General features: G+C 39.2%; 1 protein-coding gene across 6 annotated transcripts in view; it reads right to left on the minus strand.

The window, feature by feature from the left end:
• The window catches only part of gmcl1 (germ cell-less, spermatogenesis associated), a 29,397-nt gene extending 9,847 nt beyond the window's left edge, over positions 1-19,550 (minus strand). For 2 of the 6 annotated variants that reach the window (XR_007813870.1, XR_007813868.1), the window contains exons 1-17: positions 18,326-19,549; positions 17,519-17,696; positions 17,274-17,397; positions 17,078-17,174; positions 16,890-16,987; positions 16,647-16,759; positions 16,490-16,555; positions 16,200-16,284; positions 16,016-16,106; positions 15,786-15,926; positions 15,318-15,387; positions 15,097-15,172; positions 14,859-15,004; positions 14,561-14,648; positions 13,595-14,450; positions 10,007-10,068; positions 8,946-9,189 (exon numbers count right to left, since the gene is read on the minus strand). Coding sequence is in view for 2 of the 6 variants with exons in the window: in XM_018671322.2 (XP_018526838.1) it covers positions 14,310-14,450; positions 14,561-14,648; positions 14,859-15,004; positions 15,097-15,172; positions 15,318-15,387; positions 15,786-15,926; positions 16,016-16,106; positions 16,200-16,284; positions 16,490-16,555; positions 16,647-16,759; positions 16,890-16,987; positions 17,078-17,174; positions 17,274-17,397; positions 17,519-17,694 (1,512 nt within the window). In the remaining 4 variants the exon portion in view is untranslated. Of the gene's footprint in view, positions 1-8,945; positions 9,190-10,006; positions 10,069-12,051; positions 14,451-14,560; positions 14,649-14,858; positions 15,005-15,096; positions 15,173-15,317; positions 15,388-15,785; positions 15,927-16,015; positions 16,107-16,199; positions 16,285-16,489; positions 16,556-16,646; positions 16,760-16,889; positions 16,988-17,077; positions 17,175-17,273; positions 17,398-17,518; positions 17,697-18,325 lie in introns of those variants that run through there. The other 4 variants (XR_007813869.1, XR_001960405.2, XM_018671322.2 and 1 more) reach the window with 4 other exon arrangements.
• Between the last annotated feature and the right edge of the window lie 22 nt (positions 19,551-19,572).

The following is a 19,572-nucleotide window of genomic DNA, read 5'->3' on the forward strand; positions in this document are numbered from 1 at the left end:
CTGGACCTGAAATTTTGACATTTTTCACTCCAAACGATGACCCGCCGCCTGTCGCCGATAGCAAAAAATGTGGTGTCAAGTTTTTCAAAGAATTCACTCAAAACCTGTCCAAATCCACTTCAAATGTCATAAAACATGCCCTGAGTCATTTTTAGGTGAAAAATCTGGACCTGAAATTTTGACATTTTTCACTCCAAACGATGACCCGCCGCCTGTCGCCGATAGCAAAAAATGTGGTGTCAAGTTTTTCAAAGAATTCACTCAAAACCTGTCCAAATCCACTTCAAATGTATAAATGCCCCTGAACATGCCCCTGAGTCATTTTTAGGTGAAAAATCTGGACCTGAAATTTTGACATTTTTCACTCCAAACGATGACCCGCCGCCTGTCGCCGATAGCAAAAAATGTGGTGTCAAGTTTTTCAAAGAATTCACTCAAAACCTGTCCAAATCCACTTCAAATGTAATAAAACATGCCCCTGAGTCATTTTTAGGTGAAAAATCTGGACCTGAAATTTTGACATTTTTCACTCCAAACGATGACCCGCCGCCTGTCGCCGATAGCAAAAAATGTGGTGTCAAGTTTTTCAAAGAATTCACTCAAAACCTGTCCAAATCCACTTCAAATGTAATAAACATGCCCCTGAGTCATTTTGCCCCTGAGTCATTTTAGGTGAAAATCTGGACCTGAAATTTTGACATTTTTCACTCCAAACGATGACCGCCGCCTGTCGCCGATAGCAAAAAATGTGGTGTCAAGTTTTTCAAAGAATTCACTCAAAACCTGTCCAAATCCACTTCAAATGTCATAAAACATGCCCCTGAGTCATTTTTAGGTGAAAAATCTGGACCTGAAATTTTGACATTTTTCACTCCAAACGATGACCCGCCGCCTGTCGCCGATAGCAAAAATGTGGTGTCAAGTTTTTCAAAGAATTCACTCAAAACCTGTCCAAATCCACTTCAAATGTCATAAAACATGCCCTGAGTCGAGTCATTTTTAGGTGAAAATCTGGACCTGAAATTTTGACATTTTTCACTCCAAACGATGACCCGCCGCCTGTCGCCAAAAAATGTGGTGTCAAGTTTTTCAAAGAATTCACTCAAAACCTGTCCAAATCCACTTCAAATGTAATAAAACATGCCCCTGAGTCATTTTTAGGTGAAAAATCTGGACCTGAAATTTTGACATTTTTCACTCCAAACGATGACCCGCCGCCTGTCGCCGATAGCAAAAAATGTGGTGTCAAGTTTTTCAAAGAATTCACTCAAAACCTGTCCAAATCCACTTCAAATGTAATAAACATGCCCTGAGTCATGCCCCTGAGTCATTTTTAGGTGAAAAATCTGGACCTGAAATTTTGACATTTTTCACTCCAAACGATGACCCGCCGCCTGTCGCCGATAGCAAAAAAATGTGGTGTCAAGTTTTTCAAAGAATTCACTCAAAACCTGTCCAAATCCACTTCAAATGTAATAAAACATGCCCCTGAGTCATTTTTAGGTGAAAAATCTGGAACTGAAATTTTGACATTTTTCACTCCAAACGATGACCCGCGCCTGTCGCCGATAGCAAAAAATGTGGTGTCAAGTTTTTCAAAGAATTCACTCAAAACCTGTCCAAATCCACTTCAAATGTAATAAACATGCCCTGAGTCATTTTCACATGCCCTGAGTCATTTTTAGGTGAAAAATCTGGACCTGAAATTTTGACATTTTTCACTCCAAACGATGACCCGCCGCCTGTCGCCGATAGCAAAAAATGTGGTGTCAAGTTTTTCAAAGAATTCACTCAAAACCTGTCCAAATCCACTTCAAATGTATAAAACATGCCCCTGAGTCATTTTTAGGTGAAAAATCTGGACCTGAAATTTTGACATTTTTCACTCCAAACGATGACCCGCCGCCTGTCGCCGATAGCAAAAAATGTGGTGTCAAGTTTTTCAAAGAATTCACTCAAAACCTGTCCAAATCCACTTCAAATGTCATAAAACATGCCCCTGAGTCATTTTTAGGTGAAAAATCTGGACCTGAAATTTTGACATTTTTCACTCCAAACGATGACCCGCCGCCTGTCGCCGATAGCAAAAATGTGGTGTCAAGTTTTTCAAAGAATTCACTCAAAACCTGTCCAAATCCACTTCAAATGTCATAAAACATGCCCCTGAGTCATTTTTAAAAAAATCTGGACCTGAAATTTTGACATTTTTCACTCCAAACGATGACCCGCCGCCTGTCGCCGATATCAAAAATGTGGTGTCAAGTTTTTCAAAGAATTCACTCAAAACCTGTCCAAATCCACTTCAAATGTAATAAAACATGCCCCTGAGTCATTTTTAGGTGAAAAATCTGGACCTGAAATTTTGACATTTTTCTCCAATGTCGCCGATAGCAAAAAATGTGGTGTCAAGTTTTTCAAAGAATTCACTCAAAACCTGTCCAAATCCACTTCAAATGTAATAAAACTGAGTCCACATGCCCCTGAGTCATTTTTAGGTGAAAAATCTGGACCTGAAATTTTGACATTTTTCACTCCAAACGATGACCCGCCGCCTGTCGCCGATAGCAAAAATGTGGTGTCAAGTTTTTCAAAGAATTCACTCAAAACCTGTCCAAATCCACTTCAAATGTAATAAAACATGCCCTGAGTCATTTTTAGGTGAAAAATCTGGACCTGAATTTTGACATTTTTCACTCCAAACGATGACCCGCCGCCTGTCGCCGATAGCAAAAAATGTGGTGTCAAGTTTTTCAAAGAATTCACTCAAAACCTGTCCAAATCCACTTCAAATGTATAAAAAACATGCCCTGAGTCATTTTTAGGTGAAAAATCTGGACCTGAAATTTTGACATTTTTCACTCCAAACGATGACCCGCCGCCTGTCGCCGATAGCAAAAATGTGGTGTCAAGTTTTTCAAAGAATTCACTCAAAACCTGTCCAAATCCACTTCAAATGTATAAAACATGCCCCTGAGTCATTTTTGCCCTGAGTCATTTTTAGGTGAAAAATCTGGACCTGAAATTTTGACATTTTTCACTCCAAACGATGACCCGCCGCCTGTCGCCGATAGCAAAAAATGTGGTGTCAAGTTTTTCAAAGAATTCACTCAAAACCTGTCCAAATCCACTTCAAATGTAATAAAACATGCCCCTGAGTCATTTTTAGGTGAAAAATCTGGACCTGAAATTTTGACATTTTTCACTCCAAACGATGACCCGCCGCCTGTCGCCGATAGCAAAAATGTGGTGTCAAGTTTTTCAAAGAATTCACTCAAAACCTGTCCAAATCCACTTCAAATGTAATAAAACATGCCCCTGAGTCATTTTTTGAGTCAAAAATCTGGACCTGAAATTTTGACATTTTTCACTCCAAACGATGACCGCCGCCTGTCGCCGATAGCAAAAAATGTGGTGTCAAGTTTTTCAAAGAATTCACTCAAAACCTGTCCAAATCCACTTCAAATGTAATAAAACATGCCCCTGAGTCATTTTTAGGTGAAAAATCTGGACTGAAATTTTGACATTTTTCACTCCAAACGATGACCCGCCGCCTGTCGCCGATAGCAAAAAATGTGGTGTCAAGTTTTTCAAAGAATTCACTCAAAACCTGTCCAAATCCACTTCAAATGTAATAAACATGCCCTGAGTCAACATGCTGAGTCATTTTTAGGTGAAAAATCTGGACCTGAAATTTTGACATTTTTCACTCAAAACGATGACCCGCCGCCTGTCGCCGATAGCAAAAATGTGGTGTCAAGTTTTTCAAAGAATTCACTCAAAACCTGTCCAAATCCACTTCAAATGTATAAAACATGCCCCTGAGTCATTTTTAGGTGAAAAATCTGGACCTGAAATTTTGACATTTTTCACTCCAAACGATGACCCGCCGCCTGTCGCCGATAGCAAAAAATGTGGTGTCAAGTTTTTCAAAGAATTCACTCAAAACCTGTCCAAATCCACTTCAAATGTATAAAACATGCCCTGAGTCATTTTTAGGTGAAAAATCTGGACCTGAAATTTTGACATTTTTCACTCCAAACGATGACCCGCCGCCTGTCGCCGATAGCAAAAAATGTGGTGTCAAGTTTTTCAAAGAATTCACTCAAAACCTGTCCAAATCCACTTCAAATGTATAAAACATGCCCCTGAGTCATTTTTAGGTGAAAAATCTGGACCTGAAATTTTGACATTTTTCACTCCAAACGATGACCCGCCGCCTGTCGCCGATAGCAAAAAATGTGGTGTCAAGTTTTTCAAAGAATTCACTCAAAACCTGTCCAAATCCACTTCAAATGTCATAAAACATGCCCCTGAGTCATTTTTAGGTGAAAAATCTGGACCTGAAATTTTGACATTTTTCACTCCAAACGATGACCGCCGCCTGTCGCCGATAGCAAAAAATGTGGTGTCAAGTTTTTCAAAGAATTCACTCAAAACCTGTCCAAATCCACTTCAAATGTATAAAACATGCCCTGAGTCATTTTTAGGTGAAAAATCTGGACCTGAAATTTTGACATTTTTCACTCCAAACGATGACCCGCCGCCTGTCGCCGATAGCAAAAAATGTGGTGTCAAGTTTTTCAAAGAATTCACTCAAAACCTGTCCAAATCCACTTCAAATGTCATAAAACATGCCCCTGAGTCATTTTTAGTCAAGGTGAAAATCTGGACCTGAAATTTTGACATTTTTCACTCCAAACGATGACCCGCCGCCTGTCGCCTAGCAAAAATGTGGTGTCAAGTTTTTCAAAGAATTCACTCAAAACCTGTCCAAATCCACTTCAAATGTAATAAAACATGCCCCTGAGTCATTTTTAGGTGAAAAATCTGGACTGAAATTTTGACATTTTTCACTCCAAACGATGACTGTCGCCGATAGCAAAAAATGTGGTGTCAAGTTTTTCAAAGAATTCACTCAAAACCTGTCCAAATCCACTTCAAATGTCATGCCCCTGAGTCATTTTTTGAGTCATTTTTAGGTGAAAATCTGGACCTGAAATTTTGACATTTTTCACTCCAAACGATGACCGCCGCCTGTCGCCGATAGCAAAAAATGTGGTGTCAAGTTTTTCAAAGAATTCACTCAAAACCTGTCCAAATCCACTTCAAATGTATAAAACATGCCCCTGAGTCATTTTTAGGTGAAAAATCTGGACCTGAAATTTTGACATTTTTCACTCCAAACGATGACCCGCCGCCTGTCGCCGATAGCAAAAAATGTGGTGTCAAGTTTTTCAAAGAATTCACTCAAAACCTGTCCAAATCCACTTCAAATGTAATAAAACATGCCCCTGAGTCATTTTTTGAAAAAAATCTGGACCTGAAATTTTGACATTTTTCACTCCAAACGATGACCCGCCGCCTGTCGCCGATAGCAAAAAATGTGGTGTCAAGTTTTTCAAAGAATTCACTCAAAACCTGTCCAAATCCACTTCAAATGTCATAAAACATGCCCCTGAGTCATTTTTAGGTGAAAAATCTGGACCTGAAATTTTGACATTTTTCACTCCAAACGATGACCCGCCGCCTGTCGCCGATAGCAAAAATGTGGTGTCAAGTTTTTCAAAGAATTCACTCAAAACCTGTCCAAATCCACTTCAAATGTATAAAAACATGCCCTGAGTCATTTTTTCATTTTAGGTGAAAAATCTGGACCTGAAATTTTGACATTTTTCACTCCAAACGATGACCCGCCGCCTGTCGCCGATAGCAAAAATGTGGTGTCAAGTTTTTCAAAGAATTCACTCAAAGTCCAAATCCACTTCAAATGTAATAAAACATGCCCCTGAGTCATTTTTAGGTGAAAAATCTGGACCTGAAATTTTGACATTTTTTCACTCCAAACGATGACCCGCCGCCTGTCGCCGATAGCAAAAATGTGGTGTCAAGTTTTTCAAAGAATTCACTCAAAACCTGTCCAAATCCACTTCAAATGTCAATGAGTCATTTTTAGGTGAAAAATCTGGACCTGAAATTTTGACATTTTTCACTCCAAACGATGACCCGCCGCCTGTCGCGATAGCAAAAAATGTGGTGTCAAGTTTTTCAAAGAATTCACTCAAAACCTGTCCAAATCCACTTCAAATGTATAAAACATGCCCCTGAGTCATTTTTAGGTGAAAAATCTGGACCTGAAATTTTGACATTTTTCACTCCAAACGATGACCCGCCGCCTGTCGCCGATAGCAAAAAATGTGGTGTCAAGTTTTTCAAAGAATTCACTCAAAACCTGTCCAAATCCACTTCAAATGTAATAAAACATGCCCCTGAGTCATTTTTAGGTGAAAAATCTGGACCTGAAATTTTGACATTTTTCACTCCAAACGATGACCCGCCGCCTGTCGCCGATAGCAAAAAATGTGGTGTCAAGTTTTTCAAAGAATTCACTCAAAACCTGTCCAAATCCACTTCAAATGTAATAAACATGCCCCTGAGTCATTTTTAGGTGAAAAATCTGGACCTGAAATTTTGACATTTTTCACTCCAAACGATGACCCGCCGCCTGTCGCCGATAGCAAAAAATGTGGTGTCAAGTTTTTCAAAGAATTCACTCAAAACCTGTCCAAATCCACTTCAAATGTAATAAAACATGCCCCTGAGTCATTTTTAGGTGAAAAATCTGGACTGAAATTTTGACATTTTTCACTCCAAACGATGACCCGCGCCTGTCGCCGATAGCAAAAAATGTGGTGTCAAGTTTTTCAAAGAATTCACTCAAAACCTGTCCAAATCCACTTCAAATGTATAAAACATGCCCCTGAGTCATTTTTAGGTGAAAAATCTGGACCTGAAATTTTGACATTTTTCACTCCAAACGATGACCCGCCGCCTGTCGCCGATAGCAAAAAATGTGGTGTCAAGTTTTTCAAAGATTCACTCAAAACCTGTCCAAATCCACTTCAAATGTCATAAAACATGCCCCTGAGTCATTTTTTGAGGGTGAAAATCTGGACCTGAAATTTTGACATTTTTCACTCCAAACGATGACCCGCCGCCTGTCGCCAATAGCAAAAAATGTGGTGTCAAGTTTTTCAAAGAATTCACTCAAAACCTGTCCAAATCCACTTCAAATGTAATAAAACATGCCCCTGAGTCATTTTTAGGTGAAAAATCTGGACCTGAAATTTTGACATTTTTCACTCCAAACGATGACCCGCCGCCTGTCGCCGATAGCAAAAATGTGGTGTCAAGTTTTTCAAAGAATTCACTCAAAACCTGTCCAAATCCACTTCAAATGTAATAAACATAGTCAACATGCCCCTGAGTCATTTTTAGGTGAAAAATCTGGACCTGAAATTTTGACATTTTTCACTCCAAACGATGACCCGCCGCCTGTCGCCATAGCAAAAAATGTGGTGTCAAGTTTTTCAAAGAATTCACTCAAAACCTGTCCAAATCCACTTCAAATGTAATAAAACATGCCCCTGAGTCATTTTTAGGTGAAAAATCTGGACCTGAAATTTTGACATTTTTCACTCCAAACGATGACCCGCCGCCTGTCGCCGATAGCAAAAAATGTGGTGTCAAGTTTTTCAAAGAATTCACTCAAAACCTGTCCAAATCCACTTCAAATGTAATAAACATGCCCTGAGTCATTTTCACATGCCCCTGAGTCATTTTTAGGTGAAAAATCTGGACCTGAAATTTTGACATTTTTCACTCCAAACGATGACCCGCCGCCTGTCGCCGATAGCAAAAATGTGGTGTCAAGTTTTTCAAAGAATTCACTCAAAACCTGTCCAAATCCACTTCAAATGTAAAAACATGCCCCTGAGTCATTTTTAGGTGAAAAATCTGGACCTGAAATTTTGACATTTTTCACTCCAAACGATGACCCGCCGCCTGTCGCCGATAGCAAAAATGTGGTGTCAAGTTTTTCAAAAGAATTCACTCAAAACCTGTCCAAATCCACTTCAAATGTCATAAAACATGCCCCTGAGTCATTTTTAGGTGAAAAATCTGGACCTGAAATTTTGACATTTTTCACTCCAAACGATGACCCGCCGCCTGTCGCCGATAGCAAAAAATGTGGTGTCAAGTTTTTCAAAGAATTCACTCAAAACCTGTCCAAATCCACTTCAAATGTCATAAAACATGCCCCTGAGTCATTTTTAGGTGAAAAATCTGGACCTGAAATTTTGACATTTTTCACTCCAAACGATGACCCGCCGCCTGTCGCCGATAGCAAAAAATGTGGTGTCAAGTTTTTCAAAGAATTCACTCAAAACCTGTCCAAATCCACTTCAAATGTCATAAAACATGCCCCTGAGTCATTTTTAGGTGAAAAATCTGGACCTGAAATTTTGACATTTTTCGCTCCAAACGATGACCCGCCGCCTGTCGCCGATATCAAAAATGGTGGTGTCAAGTTTTTCAAAGAATTCACTCAAAACCTGTCCAAATCCACTTCAAATGTAATAAAACATGCCCCTGAGTCATTTTTAGGTGAAAAATCTGGACCTGAAATTTTGACATTTTTCGCTCCAAACGATGACCCGCCGCCTTAAGCCTTATTATACTATGACATTTCTTGAGTTTTTGACATCTCATTATAAATATATACTTTATTTTTTTAATGTTTTTGTATACTGTTTTACTATCACGAGACATTTTACTTCAATTACTCCAATAGTAGATTACTTTTACCATTACATAATAACTTTTCTTACTACATATTACTACTATGTTTACTATGTTTATAATCTTTACTGTTGCAAATTGCATCTAATAACACTTTGACTATTACATTTTGTTTCTGACATTACTAATTACTTTTACACTACTTGAGTTAATACAAATGACTTATACGTTATTCTTATATACTAGATTACTTCTATTATTACACTTTTCTGATTTACTGAATACTGAACATAAACAATCTAATGACAGTGCTCTGTGTTGGACAGTTGATGTTAAGTGTTAAGTGTAAACGGTTTGTGAATTACCTGGAGGCGTCTGTCCTGGTCTCAAAGAACTTCTTCATTGTATGAAGACCCTCTGTGGACTACATCTCTGTGATCGTCAACTTTTGCACATGCCTCTGCGAATCGACTGTGGACAACGTCTCCCACATCTTTAACAAGGTCTCTGCGATCATGGACCATGTCTCTACGATTGTGGACGATGTCTCTGCAACCATGGACAATGTCTCTGTGACCGTTGACGATGTTGTGAATGAAGTAGTGACATCTGGAGGAAATCAAAGAGAAACATATAAAGGAAAATTATCAATATACAACTAGGTATTCCTCATCAACAGTTTAACCATGAAAACGCAGATAAATAATCAACATTATAGCTGAGAGAACATTTAACATTAGAGGACTGTTTCAGAAAATGAACAGTTGACTGTCATCACCTTCTGAAAAACCAACAACAACAAATATTTGGGGACAAGTAAAACTATTATTAATTGCATGTCTATCAACTATTCACTGAAGTAATCGTGTATGTTACTGTGAACTGCAGAACAATAATAAATACTACCAGTTAAGTCAATGAATGCAGGATTTTAACTTGTGTTATTTATTACACTTCAGTAAAAAGTCAGAGTAGTTCTTCCACCACCAGCGGTCACATGCAGAATCATTATTTCACATTTCAACCTTCTTCTTATTAACACATATTTGAAATGTCTTTGTTTTCTATTGTTTTTGATTAATGAATAACAACCACATTTACAAAGATATTAACAGCAAATTATGTGAAGATTTCTAAGTAAATAAGTGTAGAACTGGTCGCTATATACTATAAAGATATTTTTAAAAATCACCCTTTGACCAACAGTTAAAATTAACACACTAATGAACAACTCACTTCTATATTTTATTAGCAATTCTGATTTAACAGACACAATTAGTCTGTTCAGCACTAAATTCATTAGATACCATGGTCTGAGCTGGGATTTACCCAGTGACACTAAACAAAAAAAACAAAATCAATTTCTGACATTAATAATTCACCTCATCAACACGTTTTTCAGACTGGATAAATGCTTCAAACACACCTGTTGATCTGTTAGGTGATGTTGGTGTCTCTGTCCAAGCAGCAGCAGCTGAAAAAGAAGACCTGGAAAACACAAGTACAAAACACTTGAAACGATTAAATACAAAATAGTAATGGAAATTTTTTAGCACTAAAACCCACACAGTGTAGGAGCACACAACAATGAAAACACTAAAGCCTTATTACAAAAAGCAAAGCAAAGAAAAATCTGAGAGAATAATTTTGACTTTGACTGATTTTGGTGTAATGATTTCTAATTGTAATCTCAGCTCATGCACAGAGTAAAAATGGTTTCAAGCCTTTAACACCAAACTGTGCTGAATTAACGATCAAGTCCAAACAAACAAATGAATTTCAGAGTTCTTAGTCAACTAGAACGCCCCATGAAGTCGGATTTCCAACCCGGAAAGTCGGACAAAACCCACCAGCCCCGACATAGGAATCAAAGATGATCAAGGCTGCTACTCACATCAATAGCAGTGAACACTCTGCTAATCTTAATGTTTAGAACAGTTCTGTCTCATTATTTTCACATTAAGCCAGTCATACATACATACACACGCAGTAAGAACGACCACAGAGATAAAGAAGCTGATCATAAATAGATGTGAAGTAGCCAAGTAAAGACGCAAAAGGATGCAATAAAGCCACAAATAGACACAAAATAATCACAACGACAGGATGATCAGGCAAATATACTACTAAACAATTACCTTGCCCCCATATGGTGCCCACAACTCATGTCAAGTGTAAAGCTTGCCGCTAATGCTAACGCTGACATCCAGGTGTAAAGCAGCCAGGTACAGACGCAAAATAATACAAAATGACCACAAATAGACACAAAAGGACAACAACGACACGATACAGATATAAACTGAGTTAAAATGATCAGGATGAAACACAAAGTTACAAAAACAAAACAAAAAGTCGGTAAAGTGACTGTAAACAAATACACCGGTGATTTAAACGAACTATCAAGAGCTCGTTGTGTTTTCACCATACAGTCTATGGTTTTCACCCGTCCACGATAGGGGTCCTTAACTCATGGCAGGCCTTCAGTCACGGAAACACAAACATACTCTTACCCAGGTGATAAAAACGACTGAAATAATGATGAAATAAGTTCAAAGATTTTATTAAAAGAGAGGGCTAATGCTAACGCTAGCCGCTAGCTAGTTGGATCCTTAGCCTTACCTTGGTGCTGCAGATGTATTCAGCGTCCAGCCTCACTCGCGTTCGACAGAAACACAGCTCCAAAGATTGTTTTAGTATCCAGGCTCCTTTGGTAATACAATTTTCTAAAACTACTGACAAACCGAGTCAACGGTTCAAACACTAGCTTTAACCTGCTTTCCGACTTCGTTCTGACCTTGTGGGAGGAGCAGGTGACGACACACGCAAGCCAACATCGGCAGACTGATGACTCATTAGCGGAATCATGACAATACTAACAGAAGAATAGCATTTTAACAATAAATTGTGCTTTTAATAATTATATAGATTGTTAGAATTGTATATATAGCATAGGGACTGAATTTTATCAAGTGTACTGCAGAGTCCACATTTCGAGCCAGTGAGGAAATAAACCCCAAATTAGTTGTTGTCAGTTTTCAGACTAGATGAAGGACTAGCCATTCACAATTTTAAATCTGCACACAGGAAGATATAAAAGCCAAAGCTCTGCCATACACTGCCCTTGTCCTTAGGTCTAAAAGTTCGGATTTTCATGAGATTGAAACAAATTTATGGTTGTGCACCATTTTGGTTTAAAATACTTTCGGTAAACATCAGATTGCCAAAAATAAAAGGGTGTATTCATGTCTATCATTTGGTGCCAGTCAGTGAATTTAGTATAGTTTAAGTTGAGCTTAGTTAAGTTTAGTTTGCAAATTAGAATCATAAAAATGTAAAGAGTTTTATTCTGAAAAAACAACTAGCAGATGAAAGGGCAGTATTCATCCATTTCATTATCTACAAAAGCAAAAATACAGAATGGACTGTGCAGCTATAGTAAACACCTACTTTGGAAAAATAAATAGGATCATGTGATAGCACCACAGCCCATGTGAATGGGCAGTTTAATTGGCAGTTGAGAATTGTGTACATATTTTTCCTTTGCAAAAATAAATCCATACAAATACAAATGAAGTAAAAAATAAATAAATGCCAAATAAAAACACCTTTAACGTTTAACTTGATGACTGTTACAGTTGAAACTATACAGGCGGGTCATGCTGACTAGGACATACAAGCAGTACATGTCTGCTTTCCAAGTCAGAAAATGTCCCCACATTTATAAGTTTTCAAAACAACATGAGGTAACAAATTTCCAAATTTGCCAAACAAACAGTGACCTAGTTAAAAAAGGTACAACAACATAACTGCAAAGGTACTTAATAGGGTGAAGAGAGCAGTCTAAAAGGTCTGCTCACAGGTGCCTATACAACACAATACAAAGGTGATATGATGAAATGAGTCGACTGCACTGTAAAAGAAGAAGAGGGGACTCAGCTTAACACCAGTAAACGGACATCTGACAGTGTAGCTGGTAAATACTGCAGAAAGTCTTAAGTGAACATTTCTGTGAGTTTCAGCAGTGCGCTGTGAACATCAGAGAGCTGGTGTCAGTGACAAATATTCTGACTGTAAACTGTGTAAATGAGGCAAAAGCATTAAGACTCCTGGAGCCTCATGTATCAAAGAAAAATTACTGAGTTAAAAATCTGGCTTTTTGACCTCATGATGCTGGTTCACTCAGAGGTATCTAACAACATGATTATTTGAGCTCCACTAGTTTACAGGTATTATTTGAATGCTATTTTTTGTTCATATAAAGTTTTATAAATTAAATTTTGATTAATATTTCAAAAAGTAAATCAGGTACATTTTCTCCAGTTTACTGAGGAGGCAGAGGATGTTCCAAACTTAAAGTCTTAACAGAAGTTGCTCTGGAACAGCATGTAGACAAGCCCAATGTAAGACTAAGCTACCAAAGTGAGATTAACCCATGGACCCATCAGAGTTAAAGCATGAAAACTTAAAATCCTGCTTTCAATCAGTTATATACCTGTTGGGTGTAGTCATTGGCTGTACTCCATTCAACCCTGCAGGCGTGCAACTTTTTATGTTGCAGCAAAGGCAGAGAAAGATGCTTAAATTGCATGTGGGTAACATATGAAGCTGCAGGTATGACAGTCAATCTCTGTTAGTTGTTTATCAAACAGCAGCAGGTTTGATTAACCTTGGCAGAGACTGTAAAGTACCTTTTCCTTTTGGGTTCTGCCACAACGAGCCATGTCATATTTATTTAGTAGATTGTTTACAATACTGTTGGTATATGTAGTATTTTGTTTGCTTGCTGCACTGAGCGAACAATTCAAGTCAGCACAAGCAGCAGATGATGTCTGAAGTGCCAGAATGAAGGACCACACCTCTGTCCACACCCTACAGAGAATATACACATTGTCAGAGGAACAAGACTTGAAACTTCCCATACAAGTCAGTATGACAATGGTTCCTCTGACACAGATGATCATAATCTTTTTATCTTTTAACTGATGCAGTTTTCAGGTTTTCTGTGACAACTGACCTCTAAGCGATGGACAAATTATGATGATCTGTTGAGTTTTCTTTCATCTTCTTTCATCCAAAGGATGACATTCACCAACAATTTCAGTTTCAGTGGACCTGTATTCCAGTCAATCCCATGGACGTCACTGGGTCTGAGGTTTGCTCTGAAGTGTGATGAGGCTTTTCAAAGGTTCAGTTTCACCCTCTGGTGCTGTTCCCTCATGATGTTCTCATATTCCAGGATGATAATGCTCCCATACACACTGAAACTAATTACAAAGTGGTTTCATTAACACAAGTGTAAGGTTAAATGCTTTCATGGTCTAAACATCCTGTAGCCATTATTTAAAATTCTGTGCAGAGTCTCAAGCAGATTTCCACCATCTCACAAGAACTGGAGCTTTTCCATCTTGATGAATGGCCCAACATCTCAGTGCTGACTGATAATATCAGAGATCCAAGGAGAAGTGAAGGTGATGAAGGCAAAGGGTGGCCTAGTCCTTCCTGGCCACTGTGATGTGTCTCTGTCACGCTGTAATCTCCATGTATAGATAACCCAGAATGTGTCAAAAAACACTGAATACATAGATACAAAACATTTTCCCATCACACCTCACTGACTTATAGAGCATGCAGACGATGTCCAATGTGGAAATGGAGTTAAATATGGCAGTGGATTGTACATACAAGTTTGTGTCAGCGTCACCAGAGGAATGGTAGCAGTTGGACAGGCATCAAGACACACTGCGAGCAGTGCTTTCTTGTTCTGAGGAATCTGGACAGTTGTCCGACTGGGGTGATGTATACAGGAAGTTACAGCACACGTAGAGGGGGAATGATAACAAGCGGCTGTCCAGGTTCATCACCACATACTCCTGAATGGTTGAAAGGAAAAGGAAGAATATCAAGCAAACATACAACATAATGATGTGACAATTGAGACATTTACATCTGCAGCCATCTTTATTGACAACATGTCTCTGACCTGGTCCTTCTCAAGGGTGAGAAGCTGGTAACCTGTTGAGCGACTGCAGACCAACTTTCCACGGCTATCAAAGGAGGCAAGACGTAACCTGGACAAGTAAAAAATGAAAAAAGGTTTTCCCAAGACCAAAGCTACTGATAAACTGCTTTTAAACAAATACATTGAATTTTAGTAAACACGTTTTCACTTCCTTGTCACTGATCTACTTATGAAACTGCAATAAGCAACTGTGTTGTCCATTTACACCACAGCTGGATTTATGCAACTGGGAAAAAAAAAGGTTGACTGCACCCCTGACCTGTATGCCAAATGCCTCCGAGGTTGCAGACTCACAGCGCCCCCACATGGTTGACTCAGAGTATTCCTTTTGAAGACTATGAAGCGATTTGTGTAGGTCACCAACAGGTCAAAACCAAAGTTAAAGCCCGTCCACCGCCAGCAGTACTGAGAAAAGGAAAATATCACCGTTTTTTTCTCTAGACATCAAACTAAAAATTGTACGGGAGCAAAGATTACTGCAACAGTGACTGACTTACATCTCCATCTTTTGTCAGCTTCCTTCCACACCTCATACTGCTCAGCTCAAACTCCTCTTTGTTAGCTTCCTGGGGACTAATGACAGACAAGTGCATTTGTCATCACACAACTTTAAAATCCTATTCTATACATTCTATACAGTTTTACAATTTTATCACAATGCCACAGCAGTCAATATTTTTTCTTTTCTTTTAACAATACCTTAAGTCTCAGCACTCACCCATTGTCATTGTCAAATTCTGTTCGGAGCATGGCAAACCACTGGTTTTTATACACCGACGTTAGCCAATCTGGAATGTAAAGTACGAAGAGAAGAATGTTCACAGTGCATAAACACATGGTGGAGGCTGTTCCCGAAAATGTAACGACAGTGTTTACTGATTTACACTATCTGCTAGTTTCTGTTAAATGTAAACAGTAGTGTGTGCAGGTTTTCCTAATTCTTCATGCTCCTCATGATGAAATGAGACAACGTAACCTCCAGAATCAAAAACAAACATGGAAACTGAATATTGGCAACACAGCAGGTGATAATTTCCCCCAAATTATCAAAAGTGAAAATCCATGAAAACCAAATTTAAGCAATAAAATGCTTAAATTGTCGCTTAACTACTTTGATATTAGGGGATGGAATTAAAGAAGAAGCATATTAATGATGAAATTATGTCAGGCAGAAACCAAATCTTACCAGGGGGCAAAATATTATCTCTCTCAAGGATGCGTGCAGATGCAAGATCGTTGATGATGTACTGGAGACGAACGTATTTGAATACTGAACGAAAAGGTACACCTTCATCTGTGCTCAGGAAGGGCTCTTTCTCACACAAGTCTGTGGGCAAAGGTCAATTGAGAACAGAGTCAAACATCTGTGTGTCATATGAAGATACTATTTCATAAGATGTGGTTCAGCAGCAGTACCCGTCCTGCGTTTGCAGAGCCAGGCATCAGCGTCGGCCAGAAGCTGCTTAATGGGGCCATCCCACGATGGGTTGAGCTGCAGAAACATCCACTACAGAGAGAAAATTATCGGAGCTATTAAGACAAGTCTGACAGTGCAGTGAGTTTATCTGGGAGTTATAAATTATATAGCTTTTCCTTGTACCTTTTTCAGAGCAGTGTACACATCCATTTCCACCTGCATGACAAACAGGTCAGAGGACTGAATGAGCTGCTCCATCACCTCTGCTCTGTAAACACAGTACAGAAACAAATGTTAATTCAAGTCACAGCACTAAAACAAATCAGAAAAATTTCAATCATGAGGTTCATAGCTACCTAAAATTAGATTTGATTTTCATTTCATTATCTGAATTGTTACAATAATAACTCCAGAAAGGACATGGGATAGAAGATGATGTAAAAACTAAAGAACTGTGAGTTGAACACACATACCCAAGTTCTTTCATCAGGTCGACATTTTGGTGGGTCATCAGGTTGTTCAGAAGCCACTCAAGACACCTGCAGCAAGAGATACACAAACACATATAAATTACAAAATGAACTATTAATAATGGTGATTTGAAATAAATTAGGTGAATTAGAATCTGACTTTTTCATGACTGAATCCAAGCCATAGATACTGGCACAAGCATAGTAGCCACACACAGTCTTTGCACTGATGTTTTCCTTCATCGTCTCTCCACACTGCTGGATCAAACCATCCTGTAGACAACAAACAGACCATGAGACTTCATTAGGGTTTGTGTCATATGACTGCATTCATACACAATCAAAACTGAGACTTTTACATTTGCAACGATAACGGACTTCTTTCTTTTTTTCCTTTACTGACCAGTTGTAGCATACAAGCAGCAGCAAGAATACTGACGACTCTGCTGGGCTTGATCAGAACATCATCCCGGTACAGGGATCCAAATACCACCTGTAGAGCTACACACATAACATAGTAAAGAGTTATCAGTAAAACTTGTAAACTAACAAACAAATACAGTCTGGTTTCTGTGACTGAAGTGGTCTCACCTTCGGTGTCGATGTTCTGGTCTGGGATCTCTAAGTTGATTTCCATCATGTTGGACTCCTTCCAAGAGCCACTGAACATACTGGAGAAATATCCTGACTGCAAAATGCAAGAGAGAGAAGAACAAGTATTTGATGAAAGGGATAACCCACATGAACAATTACATTGCATTCCTATATCGCAGTCATTATATTTTACCTGGCACAGGTACACTTTGTGGAGGTTCCACTCCTGTCCCAGAGCACAGATACGAATGTCACTGTTTTCACCATTCAAGAACAATGTCTGATAGATGTACCTCGACGTGCTTTTCAGTTTCTTCCTGCTCAAGTTTGGAAAAAAAAACAAACAGCAGAGAGACCAAAGCCAGGTTAAGAAAACAATACAGATGACTGAAAGATATTTCACACTGAACTGATCACAGGTTCATTGACTGGGCTTGCCTGCGAGGTGTATCTAGTATGGCGTCATCCTCCTCTTGTTCACTGTCGCAGTCACACTGGGCATTTCTTTTCCTCTTTTTACACTCACAGCTGTGTTTGCGGCTGGTACTTGTGCCCTCTGCAGCCTCCTCTGGGCCCTGAGAGGGGGACTGGAACCTGCTGCTGAGACTTCCCATCTCTACCCATTTAAAGAGACATGAAACAAACAATAAAAAGTGTTGGAAATAACAGGTCAGCTGTACTGTATCTTCACATTGCAACAAGGCTGTGTGGATCAAAATGATATCAATATCGTGAGAGCATCTACTGCTGGAGACTTTGTCTACAGTGTTGTGATATAGCTAGTGTGTTTCCTCCAATAAAAATACACTTAATCCCTGATTAATATGTTCATTTATTTTTAAATAAACTGATTGTTTTGAAAAATTATGAAAAATGCCCACTGCAATTTCACAGACCCAATGTGACATGTTCATAAAGCATGTTGTTACACACCAAAATCCAACGATATTTAGTGTATAAAAATGTAACACAGAAAAAAAGCTGCTGGTTCACACATTTGTGAAGCTGGAACCAGTAATTGTCAATGTTGTCATTTTCTTACACGACTGAGAGAGGTCAAACGCGGCCTCAGAAATCTGGAGATTTGCATGTACGAGTCTGAAGACGCAACAAACGAAAACTGAATGAAGTTTTATTAGCTACTCATGTCCATAACAAGAGTCTAATGCAAGGGCTCCCTCCCTCCAGCATCTGCATGCCACATGTGTAGCATGTTAAACAAAAGCCGCGACTGAGCTAACTCACCTGATAATCAGCACCGGGCAGGCTGAGGAAGAGGAGTAAGGTTAATGTGGACGGTAAACACCGGCTGATTATCCCCGTCTGTCAGACGCTGACGAGCCAGCTGAAGAAGAGCTAACCTCAGAGCTAGCTTAGCTGCCGAATTCACACACACAAAAACACGTCTGAAAACAGTAACAACGTTACTTTCTGACAAGCTGCTTCTCCGCACAGGCCTCCAGACGGCAAAACCCTCTTTGGTTCCAGTTACATTTTTCTAGATTGGAGCTAAAACAAACACAGAGGGAGCAGATGATGTGTAACTGCCCCGAAAGTCTGCGGCTGCTTTTGTTATTCTTCTTCTCTTGGCGATGGTGTGTTACATCACAGGCGGCTGCTGTGCTCGACGGCGTCACCTGCTGTGAGACGGGCGGATTACACAGGTCTGGAAAAAGGCAGTCAAATCTATCACCACCTGTTTGTGTGTTGTGTTTAATTTAATACCTTATAAACCTGTAAAGCAGATATTTATCATCCAGTAAAGTATATATGAGAAGTTGATGACAAATTCTACACAACAATAATTAAGCAACAATAACTAAACCACAGACAGGCAGAACCCTACTGACCAGTCTGTCTGGGTCCAAAGGGCACTGCCAAATAAACAACGTTTAGCCTTACACATGTATGAACTCTGGAGCCTCAACTTAATGCAGACTTATTTCCCCATCATGCATTCAGGTGCTTAAACATTACAATAGATCTCGAAATTCGCTGGTATGTACAATAAGGAAAAAAAGACCAACAAGGAAATGTCTTAACAAATAAAGTGCTTACAAAGACAGAAAAAAAGACAAATGTCACTAATGATTTTCTAATGAATTTTCCTTCCCGTGTAATTTTGTGCTAACTATAGGTGAATGCTGCAGGCACACACTGTAAACCCTCTGACATGCTCCAAACAGCCTGTTTCCCTGTGATGTTAAAATGCTTTGGTGTATACGCCTGGTTGTTTGTGTGAGACAGTGTCACTGCATCCGAGGCAACCAGTTCACAAAGGTCTTTCATGTTTCTCCTCTTCAGACCACTTCAAAACCTCTCACACCCTTTCCTGCTCACGCACAACATTGAATAACTCACCCAGGTAGACCAAGACCTCACTGAACAGAGGCTAATGACATCTGAGGTGGACAAAGTGTTTAGTCTACAACCATCTGCAATGGCAAAAACAGAACACCAGTTTCTATGAACAATTAGGATTCAACAGAGGT

The sequence above is a fragment of the Lates calcarifer genome, linkage group LG9, assembly GCF_001640805.2.
Source record: "Lates calcarifer isolate ASB-BC8 linkage group LG9, TLL_Latcal_v3, whole genome shotgun sequence".
Lineage (NCBI taxonomy): Eukaryota > Metazoa > Chordata > Actinopteri > Centropomidae > Lates > Lates calcarifer.